The sequence below is a fragment of the Entelurus aequoreus genome, linkage group LG20, assembly GCF_033978785.1.
Source record: "Entelurus aequoreus isolate RoL-2023_Sb linkage group LG20, RoL_Eaeq_v1.1, whole genome shotgun sequence".
In the NCBI taxonomy this organism is placed as follows: domain Eukaryota; kingdom Metazoa; phylum Chordata; class Actinopteri; order Syngnathiformes; family Syngnathidae; genus Entelurus; species Entelurus aequoreus.
The window spans coordinates 26,356,025-26,368,337 of NC_084750.1; the positions used below are offsets into that span (position 1 = coordinate 26,356,025).

The window sequence follows — 12,313 nt, forward strand, 5'->3', positions numbered from 1 at the left end:
TTACTTCGCATCAAATATTCCACTTTGACATTTTTGGGGGGAAAATATTGCATTGTATTGTATTTGCCATAAAAATAAGGTTTTCTTTGGCAAAAAGGGCATAAAACAAAATAAAAACTTATAATCAACAGATAAATCTGAAGTTGATCTAGATATTTAAGCATTGAAAGTAAAAATAATATATATTAATATATGACTTATTTTCACACTTTAATGAGTGGGACCCTTTTGAATCCCTGGGACCTTTAGTGGGATGTTTTTTTAAATGGTCATTGCTCAAAACCAGTAATAAACCTAAATAAATGTTATGACTTATTTACCTATTTAAAAACATTTTTTAAAAAAAGTAAAAATAAAGACTTAAGCATTGAAAGTAAAGAAAAAACAAAACACTTTTAGGCCCTTTTGGGTCCTCAATAATTTTAGTGGGACATTTAAAACAATAGCTAATGTACATCATTAACTTGCTACTACAATGTGATTAATCTGCGTGAATACATGATTAATGCAAAGCTTTTTGTGATTAATCGCCACTGTGCCGGAAGGAGAAACACTTGATTTGCTCCTATTTATTATGTGTTATACTGTATTTATTTATATTACTGTATGTAAAACTACTAGGAGGGTTGAAGGTTGTGGTGGGCGGGGTCAATAGCTGCCATCTCATTGGGCGTCTTCTGGCCAAACGCCAGGTACAGATTGGCCGCCAGCGCCAACAGCAGGACCTGACGGGAGGTGTGTCACTATGGCAACCGGCATTGACCACACAACAAGCGCGTGTACCTGTGTGAGCATCAGGGTGAGGTCCATGGCCACCATGGTCACCGTGTTCTCCTGCAGCCAATCACCGAGCTTCCCTCTGCAGCCCTGCCGCGCCAAGGGCAGCCTAGCGTTAGCATCCTAGCTTTAGCGTCCTTAGAAACTCCCCCTTGACCAAATCTCCCCAAACGTGTCCAAATTATTTGTGCCGCGAAAAGTTTTGTTCGAACTATAATAGTTTTAAAGTTAACGTTTTATGGTTTTGATGTTAACGTGTAATTAACAACTAGAACTTAACTATGTCAAAATCTTCCCAAACTTGTCTTATTTGTTTATGCTGCCAAAATATTTGGTCTAACCATAATAATTTAGTCTTTATTAATGACTTTGTCCCCAAACTGGTCCCATTTGTTTGTTTTTGGCGAAACTATTAGTTTTTATGTTTTTTTTTAATGTATACTTTATATGTTATAGTTATAGCTTAGTTTTTATTGTATCACCGTGTTATTATTCATAACCAGCCCTCCAAACATCATCTCCCCAAACTTCTCCCAATCAATTGTGCTGCAAAAATGTTTTTAACAATTATAGTTTAAGTTATTAAAGTTTTAACATGTAATTGACGCATTTTTAGTCATAGCTAAACCTCAACTATGTCAACATCTCCCCAAACTGCTCCCATTGGTTTGTGCAGCAAATATTTGTGGTCTTACTAGTGTTGTCCCGGTACCAACATTTTTTGGTACCGGTACCAAAATTATTTCGGTACTTTTCTAAATAAAGGGGGACCACAAAAAATTTCGTTATTGGCTTTATTTTAACAAAAAATCTTAGGGTACATTAAACATATGTTTCTTATTGCAAGTTGTCCTTAAATAAAATAGTGAACATACTTAACAATTTGTCTTTTATTAGTAAGTAAGCAAACAAAGGCTCCTAATTTAGTCTGCTGACATATGCAGTAACATATTATGTCATTTATCATTCGATTATTTTGTCAACATTATTAAGGACAAGTGGTAGAGAATGTATTATTAATCTACTTGTTCATTTACTGTTAATATCTGCTTACTTTCTCTTTTAACATGTTCTATCTACACTTCTGTTCAAATGTAATAATCACTTATTCTTCTGTTGTTTGATACTTTACATTAGTTTTGGATGACACCACACATTTAGGTATCGATCCGATACCAAGTCGTTACAGGATCATACATTGGTCATATTCAAAGTCCTCATATGTCCAGGGACATATTTCCTGACTTTATAAACATAATATACATTAAAAAAAAACGAAAGAAGATGTTGTGATGCCAAAAAATATCAACGTAATCATAGTAGTATCAACTAGATATGCTCCTGTACTTGATATCATTACAGTGGATGTTAGGTGTAGGTCCACCAATGGCGTTTGTTTACATTTTGACGCCGGTGAGCTATGGTGTGTAGTGAAGCATGTTTAGCTATTCCTCGTCCTGCAGGGATGATACTTGTAAGAAACGTACTTTATTTGTCACCATGGAGACCAGGATTAGTGATTTAGAAGTCACTAAAACACTGCTGACTGCGGATGGACGTTAGCCACTAGCTAGCTAGTTTCAGTGTTATAACTTCACTTTTATCGTTAGTTTTTAAGCCAAAAAGCGTCCATTCTCCCTTTTCTGTCTACACACTGTGTCTGCTTGGAAGTACTCTGTGATTGTGCGCTGCCGAACATGCTTGTCTGCTCGTAAACCAGCAATGTGACGACGACGGGGGAGGACCGGTACTTTTCAGAGACAGTATAGTACCGAAAATGATTCATTAGTGTCGTGGTACTATACTAATACCGGTATACCGTACAACTCTAGGTCTTACTATTATAGTTTGTTACTAATGTTTTGGTTATGAATCCTAATTGGTTAATAAGATAAAAACTATAACAGTTAGATAAAATACACTTTCAGAACAAACCAGCACAATATTGGGACAAAATTACTCGTTGACAAAAAAAGATTTGCAGCACAAACATTAGGACAGGTTTTGGGGGGGGGTTTAGGGAGGTTTTGACTTGGTTATGCATAATAACACATTTATAGTACGCTAAAAACCCTAAAACGTTACCTTAAAAACCGGGACGGCACAAACAAAAATGTTTGCTGCACAAATGAATATGACAAGTTTGAGGATATTTAGACATAGATGGGGGGTGTCGAGTTGTGATTAATAACACGTTATTACCATAAAATGGAACGGGGAAAACAAAAATGTTTGCAGCAGAAACGATTGGGACATGTTTGAGGAGATTTGGACAAGTTGGGGGGGCAACTTCACACAGGTTTGTTAGCGTTTGCTCAAGCAGGTGTGGCGCATACCTGAGTGTGTGTGTGGTTTCCCAGTCCAAAGTGGCGTGCAGCGTCCACCCGGGTGCACCACGGCGAGGGGGAGGCGCTCTGATGCGAGCCGAAACAGGAACAAGGAAGCACGTGCGTCGCGCTGGCGTTGAGCGTCTGGATGAAGGAATTCTGCAGCCAATCGGACGGACTCGTCAGGCCGCAACATGCTCCCTGCTGGCAGAAAGCGCTCGTTGAGGCCCAGCTGGACCAGTGGAGTCAGGAAGTGCCAAGCAGGAAGTGACCCCACGTGGCGCTGCAGGTCGTCCAGTAGTCGGTCCTGGTAAGTGGCGCCGTCATATCGGCGCATGATGTCATTCACCGCCGCGTCGGCATGCTCCTCGATCTGCTCAGGACACACACAGACGGTACAACACAACACACATTTCTTTGCGTCACATAAAGAAAAAATCTTATTATAATTGATCAGACTGAAGGATAGATTATATATATCAGTGACGTGCAGTCAGTGGAGGCAGGTGAGGCGGGGCCTCACGTGCCATCATAGAAAGAAAAAAAATGTAAAAAGAAAAACATTTAATTAAATTGTTATATGTATCCAGTGATTATACTATAAAGTTATTTTCCATTTAACTTCACCAGTTTTAGATTATTTTTATTCAAAATCGCTGAATTTTCACCTTTGCCGTTCAAATACTGAGAAGAGACTTGCTGTGATCAGCAGCCAGTTGAGGCACGTCACTCAGTTGTGCCTCAACATGGATTGCGGACTCGGCTAACTGCTGGCCTGCTTTGCAGTGAGACCGTATTGCTATATGAATTATATTATACATTTCCATAGTTTAGTTAGCTGAGGTATATAATGTACAGTGTATTTTGTCAACAACTGTATGTGTGTAAAGTATTTCTTGTGCTGAGCAATCATAAAACTGCTGCGAAGACGCACTGTGTGAGGCTCGCAGTAATCCCGCCTCCTGGTGGAGAATGCACCCCCTGACGGGAATGTTGTATCAACTAAAGCCCACACTTAAACTTTCCACGTGCAAGATTGAATCTATTTAAAAAAGATATTTAATAAGAAGCCAAAAAGTGCAAAAACAATAATGTTCGTGTTGGAGGAGTTGTGAATGACAGTGCCACAACATTAGGTACACCTGAAGACTGCAGCACGGATTTCATATTTCATTCATTCACAACTCCTCCAACACGAACATTATTGTTTTTGCACTTTTTGGCTTCTTATTGAGCTGCTGCATTTTTTGGTTGGGCTGTTTATTTCTTTTGAGTAACTTCTACATTTCTAAAAGGGGAGGAATGTAATAGAGTGATCTATGTTTGTCTGTTGCCATCTCCTGGTTAATGTTGGCTATAGCGTACTGGGGTTACTTTTTGGTTGGCCAACGATTTACGTGGTGTTGCCCACCTGACGTCAAGTGTGTTCTGAAGTCTACAGTAAAGAGACGTACATCATCACCTCCTGATGACGGTTTGAGACATCTCCTACAACTACAGCACCAGAATTGTGCTGCTGAAGCAAGTCCGTTTTTTTGAATTTTTTGTAAGGGTCCCCCCTTATGACATTTTAGCAAAATATTTTTTCAGGAAAATATGCATTTTCTTACATTTTCGGGTTTTGTCAGGACTCCTGATGACGTTTTGAGACATCTCCTACAACTACAGCACCAGAATTGTGCTGCTGAAAAAAGTCTGTTTTTAAAAAAAAATTTTGTGAAAAATAGTTTTCCCAAAAAAAGCATTTTCTGCCATTTTTAGGTTTTGTCAGGACTCCTGATGACGTTTTGAGACATCTCCTACAACTACAGCACCAGAATTGTGCTGCTGAAGCAAGTCCGTTTTTTTTTGTTTTTTTACGACATTTTAGCAAAATATTTTTTTTTCGTAAAATATGCATTTTCTTCCATTCTCTGGTTTTGTCAGGACTCCTGATGACGTTTTGAGACATCTACAACTACAGCACCAGAATTGTGCTGCTGAAACAAGTCCGTTTTTTTGAATTTTTTGAATTTTAGCAAAATATTTTTTCAGACAAATATGCATTTTCTTACATTTTCTTACATTTACAGGTTTTGTCGGGACTCCTGATGACGTTTTGAGACATCTCCTACAACTACAGCACCAGAATTGTGCTGCTGAAAAAAGTCTGTCTTTTGAATTTTTTTTTGTGAAAAAAAGTTTTCACAAAATAGGCATTTTCTGCCATTTTTTGGTTTTGTCGGGACTCCTGATGACGTTTTGAGACATCTCCTACAACTACAGCACCAGAATTGTGCTGCTGAAGCAAGTCCGTTTTTTTGAATTTTTTGTAAGGGTTCCCCCTTACGTCATTTTAGCAAAACATTTTTTTCGTAAAATATGCATTTTCTTACATCTACGGGTTTTGTCGGGACTCCTGATGACATTTTGAGACATCTCCTACAACTACAGCACCAGAATTGTGCTGCAGAAGCAAGTCTGTTTTTTAAAAAAAAATTTGTGAAAAAAAGTTTTCCCAAAAAAAGCATTTTCTGCCATTTTTAGGTTTTGTCGGGACTCCTGATGACGTTTTAAGACATCTCCTACAACTACAGCACCAGAATTGTGCTGCTGAAGCAAGTCCGTTTTTTTGAATTTTTTGTAAGGGTGCCCCCTTACGACATTTTAGCAAAAAATTGTTTTCGTAAAATATGCATTTTGTTACATTTTCTTACATTTACGGGTTTTGTTGGGACTCCTGATGACGTTTTGAGACATCTACAACTACAGCACCAGAATTGTGCTGCTGAAGCAAGTCCGTTTTTTTGAATTTTTTGTAAGGGTCCCCCCCTTACGACATTTTAGCAAAAAAAATGTATTCGTAAAATATGCATTTTCTTACATTTACGGGTTTTGTTGGGACTCCTGATGACGTTTTGAGACATCTCCTACAACTACAGCACCAGAATTGTGCTGCTAAAGCAAGTCTGTTTTTAAAAAAAATTTTTGTGAAAAAAAGTTTTCCCAAAAAAAGCATTTTCTGCCATTTTTAGGTTTTGTCGGGACTCCTGATGACGTTTTGAGACATCTCCTACAACTACAGCACCAGAATTGTGCTGCTGAAGCAAGTCCGTTTTTTTGAATTTTTTGTAAGGGTTCCCCCTTACGACATTTTAGCAAAAATTTTTTTTCGTAAAATATGCATTTTCTTACATTTACGGGTTTTGTCGGGACTCCTGATGACATTTTGAGACATCTCCTACAACTACAGCACCAGAATTGTGCTGCAGAAGCAAGTCTGTTTTTTTAAAAAAAATTTGTGAAAAAAAGTTTTCCCAAAAAAAGCATTTTCTGCCATTTTAAGGTTTTGTCGGAACTCTTGATGACGTTTTGAGACATCTCCTACAACTACAGCACCAGCATTGTGCTGCTGAAGCAAGTCCGTTTTTTTGAATTTTTTGTAAGGGTCCCTCCCCCCTTACGACATTTTAGCAACATTTTTTTTTGTAAAATATGCATTTTCTTACATTTACGGGTTTTGTCGGGACTCCTGATGACATTTTGAGACATCTCCTACAACTACAGCACCAGAATTGTGCTGCAGAAGCAAGTCTGTTTTTAAAAAAAATTTTTGTGAAAAAAAGTTTTCCCAAAAAAAGCATTTTCTGCCATTTTTAGGTTTTGTCGGGACTCCTGATGACGTTTTGAGACATCTCCTACAACTACAGCACCAGCATTGTGCTGCTGAAGCAAGTCCGTTTTTTTGAATTTTTTGTAAGATCTCCAAAGTTCAGTGAGCCGGTTGTGTTGTGTGTTGACTTTTTCTGTTTGGCGGTGTGCGTGGAAAGCTCACCGAGTGCTTGTTGAGGAGGAGCAGCAGCAGGAGCAGCAGCTGACCCAGGAGCAGCAGCAACAGGATGCACACGTACTGGCACAGAGCGCAGCAGGTCATGTGACGTGTGCGGCCGGCGGGTCACATGACCAATGTTTACTCACAGCCAGCAGGAGAGGTCTCTTTTCCCAGCGCGCTCCCAGACACCCCGTCACGCTGGACGCCACCGCCAGGCCGCCGATCAACAGCAGCCCCGCCCCCACCATTTGCAGGCCCACTGGAAACACACACACACACACTCTTGTATTTATTGCCTTCTTTAGACCTCCAAACAATGCATACACACCCTAGATATACACATACTATGCAAATATAAAAAAGCTTGTTGTGAAAAATGAGTTGGAATTTCACAAGAAAAACTTAGAATTTTGGCAGTGTTATAATAAAAGTTGTAACTTTACTCAACGCAAGTCAAAATTTTACAAGAGAAACTGAAAATTTGTGCAATATTATGATAAAAGCTGGAATTTTACTCAATGACAGACGCAATTTTAAAAGAAAAGCTTAAAATTCTGGCAATTTTATAAAAAGTCGTAATTTTACTCGAAGAAAACTTAAACATCTTGGCAATATTATAATAATCGAAATTTGACTTGGCAAAATTATGACTAAAGTCATTATTTGTCACAAAAAAATTCACTGTTTTACAAGAACAACAAAAATCTGCAATATTGTGATACAAGTCAGAATTTTATATGACAAATTTCACCATTTTCCAGTAAAAAGTAATCATTTTACATAAAAAGGTAATAACTTTACAAGAAAATATTACAGAAACAAAGAATTTAAGAAATTGTTCCCAATTTATAAGAAAAAAGTCGACATTGTGGAAAAAAAAGACAGCTTTAAATTTTAAATTTTTTGTTTGTAATTGGTTTTTAATCTTCATTATTTACTTTAAGTTATTACAGTATGTCTCTATATACATATTTATTTATTTTTTATATTTATATTGATTATTAATTTCAATTTGAATTTCTTACAAACACTTGTTATTACATATGTTGACCAGAGGGGGAGCGCTTTTAAAACCCGAGTTGAAAAATCCCTCCTTTTTGGGACCACTCTAATTTTTGATAGATTTCACCACCAGGGGTGCAAATGAGACATTCTCTATTAGATGCAATGGTTTTCTGTATTGGGACCATGATTTATGTCCTAACTTGTTCACCGCTCCTCATATGGAAGCTACTTTTCCTTGTTGATGTCTCAAGAAGGGTAGAAATACAACACACACACACACACACACACGTCGGTTCAGGACGTGCGCTTCGAGAGTGTCGAGCGTGTACCGGAAGAAGAAACGACGCCGATGAAGCTTGTGGAGTCAAACAGGATCCAAACGCCACAGGCGGCCACGCTGGTGCCCACAGCCTGCACGTGGAGGTCAAAGGTCAGGTCAAAGGTCAGCAAGAAGGACGGGCGAGCATTTTGTCAAACTCACCAGGATGAAGAAGTTCATCACCAGGAAGATGAACTTGACCAGCTCAACTTTCACCTCCGACTTCATCGCGCTTAACTTTACCGTCAACACACACCTTTGTGTTGCTCAACCACCTCGATACTAACCACAAACACACACACGCACACATACTTCCTTATTGCCGGTGAACGTTCACCTGGTCTCCGTGGAAACGCAGCAACCTTCGGACCACATACACATCACAATGCTTTTCACAAGCACAGCACACAACAGGATGACTTTCAAAATAAAATGCAAAAGCCAGTGCCTCTCATATATTTTTTGACAAGTCATGGGGGAGGGGAGGTTGCTCCCCTATTTGAGAAGCACTGAGCTAACTCTGGAAAATAAGACGTGCAAGACTCAAGTATTGAAATTCCACACTATGAGTTGCTACTTTTTTCCCCACGCTTTGAACCCTGCGGTTTATAAAACGGTGGGGCGAATTTATGGATTTTTCTTCGCTGACGGCCTTATTGCAAATAGTTTAAAAAACAAAGTAAGTACATTGAAATGGTGTGTTATTGTTTGTGCTATGACGCCATCTTTTGGACGAGTTCGCTCAGTGCAGGTGCTGCATTGCCCTTCTGTTTGGACTCAGCCGTCTTCGAGCCGTCCAGAACATTTATGGATTCTTCATTCATCACTTTTTTGTAAGTTTTACAATACAACTAAAACAATTCTTACTTACCAAACCGTCCCATGTGTGACGTCTGTGGGAGTGTTTGCATGCATATTTGTGCGTGCTGTCGTAACGTGCTGACGCTAGCGTCGTTAGCATTAGCTAATATGCTAACACGTTTACGAGTGTCTGTGTTAGTATTATTACCTTACAATGGCATTCTTTTTACATTGTTTTAGTTTCGTAAATTCACCAAAACGTCACCGTGGAGTTATTGAGTCTGTTTAGCTGATTGGAGAGCTAGCTTGCGCAGCTAGTGGGTCCATGACGATGACTTCTGTTTTGTTTCATCATCCGTTTTACTGCCGTGTTACAGACACCGTTTGGAAACAATTAAGGTATGTAAATAAACATTTACAGAATCTTACTGTGTAAATAAATAATTTCACAACGTATATATCTGCAGCTTATAGTCAGGTGCGGCTAATATACGGCAAAATACTTTTTTCTTCTAAAATTTAGTGGATGTGGCTTATATCCCGGTGCGCTCTATAGTCCGCAAAATACGGTAAAAACGTTGAAAAATGGTAACTAATGTACAGCCTAGCATTAGTGGTAGTATTATTATTAGTAGCTGCAGTAGTAGTACTATTAGTATTAAAGGCCTACTGAAATTAATTTTTTTTATTTAAACGGGGATAGCAGATCCATTCTATGTGTCATACTTGATCATTTTGCGATATTGCCATATTTTTGATGAAAGGATTTAGTAGAGAACGACGACGATAAAGGTCGCAACTTTTGGTCGCTGATAAAAAAAAAGCCCTGCCTATACCGGAAGTAGTGTGACGTCACCGGAGGAAGGGCTCCTCACATTTCCCTATTGTTTACACCAGCAGCGAGAGCGATTTGGACCGAGAAAGCGACGATTACCCCATTAATTTGAGCGAGGATGAAAGATTTGTGGATGAGGAACGTGAGAGTGAAGGACTAGAGTGCAGTGCAGGACGTATATTTTTTCGCTCTGACCGTAACTTAGGTACAAGCTGGCTCATTGGATTCCACACTCTCTTTTTCTATTGTGGATCACGGATTTGTATTTTAAACCACCTCGGATACTATATCCTCTTGAAAATGAGAGTCGAGAACGCGAAATGGACATTCACAGTGACTTTTATCTCCACGACAATACATCGGCGAAGCTCTTTAGCTACGGGGCTAACGTGATAGCATCGGGCTCAAATGCAGATAGAAACAAGATAAATAAATCCCTGACTAGAAGATCAACAATACTATTAAACCATGTACATGTAACTACACGGTTAATAATTCCCAGCTTGGCGAAGCTTAACAATGCTGTTGCTAACGACGCCATTGAAGCTAACTTAGCAAGGGGACCTCACAGAGCTATGCTAAAAAAAAACATTAGCTCTCCACCTACGCCAGCCAGCCCTCATCTGCTCATCAACACCCGTGCTCACCTGCGTTCCAGCGATCGACGGAAGGACGAAGGACTTCACCCGATCATCCGTGCGGTCGGCGGCTAGTGTCGGCTAGCGCGTCTGCTATCCAAGTCAAAGTCCTCCTGGTTGTGTTGCTACAGCCAGCCGCTAATACACCGATCCCACCTACAACTTTCTTCTTTGCAGTCTTCATTGTTCATTAAACAAATTGCAAAAGATTCACCAACGCAGATGTCCAGAAAACTGTGGAATTTTGAGATGAAAACAGAGCTTTCTTGTATTGGATTCAATGGGGTACCAATACTTCTGTTTCAACGATTGACGTCACGCGCATACGTCATCATACATAGACGTTTTCAACCGGAAGTTTAGCGGGAAATTTAAAATTGCACTTTATAAGTTAACCCGGCCGTATTGGCATGTGTTGCAATGTTAAGATTTCATCATTGATATATAAACTATCAGACTGCGTGGTCGGTAGTAGTGGGTTTCAGTAGGCCTTTAATATTAGTAGTATTAATAGTAATTATAGCAGCAGTTATAATAGTAGCAACAGTAATATTAGTACTGTAGTAGTAATAGTATATTTCCAACATGCTTATAAAGTTGCATAGACAATATACGCCGTCTTGTTTACGGTTGAACATGTCCGAAAAGGAGCAGAAAGAATCAAAGCTTTTTTTATCCCCTTCTTCATATCACATCCATGATTAGTAAGTTGTGTTGTGGTGTGAGAATGAGTTGGTTTCAAATTGGACTGACCCTTTATTCCCGATCAAAGACGCGGCTATATCATATATCACAGACTGAGATGATTTTGAATGAAAATTGGGACTTTTCTGGAAAAGGATGCCAGAGCAGACACATTTCACAGAAAAGGCACCCCCCCAAACATTCCTTCTCCCTCTGTCTGCTGCTTTCTCTGCAGCTCTTCTGCCGATGTCAATGTAGGTGGATTTTACTTTTTTAAATCTTTATTATTCTAGCAATATGGTTGTTAAAGTTAGGGATTTATGTGATTTCTGATTGTTTGTGAGGGCACCAAAGGGACTTCTGCGTTGGCAGAGCATACAGCCCAGTTCAGCTTGTTAATAAGGAGAAAGTTGATCCATCACCTCCTGGTTATGTTATTTTTGACATACAGTACTGTATTGCACTTGATATTGTGTACAATCCTTCACATATTTACATTTTTTCTGAATGAGAAATTTGCTTCACTAGACTAAATTTTGTATTCACGAACCATGTTCAAGAACCCATTAAGTTCGCAAATCGAGGTTCCACTGAACTCCAGGCAGTCCGTATTTTAATATTTATTAGTTACGCTCATTCAACGATTAATATCAGCAACAAAATATGATTTAAAGATACAGCCCGACATAACAAGTGACGTCACTTGATATCACAGACATCAATCCGTAGAAAATGTACTTTGTGTCATCGCAAGAACATCTGGAAAACCTTTCCATGTACTAGAGCAGAGGTCGGCAACCCGCGGCTCTAGAGCCGCATGCGGCTCTTTAGCGCCGCCCTAGTGGCTCTCTGAAGCTTTTTCAAAATAGTATGAAAAATGGAAAAAGATGAGGGGAAAAAAAAAATAATTTTGTTTTAATATGGTTTCTGAATGAGGACAAACATGACACAAACCTCCGTAATTGTTATAAAGCACACTGTTTGTATTAAACATGCTTCACTGATTCGAGTATTTGGCGAGCGCCGTTTTGTCCTACTAATTTTGTCGGTCCTTGAACTCACCTTAGTTTGTTTACATGTATAACTTTCTAGGACGTGTTTTATGCCACTTCTTTT

General features: G+C 39.1%; 2 protein-coding genes across 6 annotated transcripts in view; both read right to left on the reverse strand.

The window, feature by feature from the left end:
* Positions 1-433: 433 nt before the first annotated feature.
* Positions 434-8,948, reverse strand: si:ch73-139j3.4 (CD82 antigen). The gene is made up of 8 exons (XM_062029814.1): positions 8,402-8,948; positions 8,250-8,331; positions 7,062-7,174; positions 6,919-6,993; positions 3,382-3,477; positions 3,114-3,305; positions 784-867; positions 434-725 (listed from the first exon to the last, which is right to left on the reverse strand). Exons 1-8 carry the CDS (start codon positions 8,465-8,467, stop codon positions 618-620), a joined length of 816 nt encoding a protein of 271 aa, XP_061885798.1. The 5' UTR covers positions 8,468-8,948; the 3' UTR covers positions 434-617.
* Positions 8,949-11,400: 2,452 nt separating this feature from the next.
* The window catches only part of decr1 (2,4-dienoyl CoA reductase 1, mitochondrial), a 21,496-nt gene continuing 20,583 nt past the window's right edge, over positions 11,401-12,313 (reverse strand). For 3 of the 5 annotated variants that reach the window (XM_062029816.1, XM_062029819.1, XM_062029817.1), the window contains exon 10: positions 11,402-12,313. This exon is cut by the window's right edge and continues 666 nt beyond it. The gene's annotated coding sequence lies outside the window, so the exon portion shown is untranslated. The other 2 variants (XM_062029821.1, XM_062029820.1) reach the window with 2 other exon arrangements.

Excerpts from the sequence above, each read along its gene's own strand:
- si:ch73-139j3.4 (XM_062029814.1), bottom strand. The coding sequence starts at position 8,467 with ATGAAGTCGGAGGTGAAAGTTGAGCTGGTCAAGTTCATCTTCCTGGTG. Across the intron at positions 8,332-8,401 it reads TGATGAACTTCTTCATCCTG|GCTGTGGGCACCAGCGTGGC; the intron begins GTGAGTTTGACA and ends CTCCACGTGCAG. Across the intron at positions 726-783 it reads TCACCCTGATGCTCACACAG|GTCCTGCTGTTGGCGCTGGC; the intron begins GTACACGCGCTT and ends ACCTCCCGTCAG.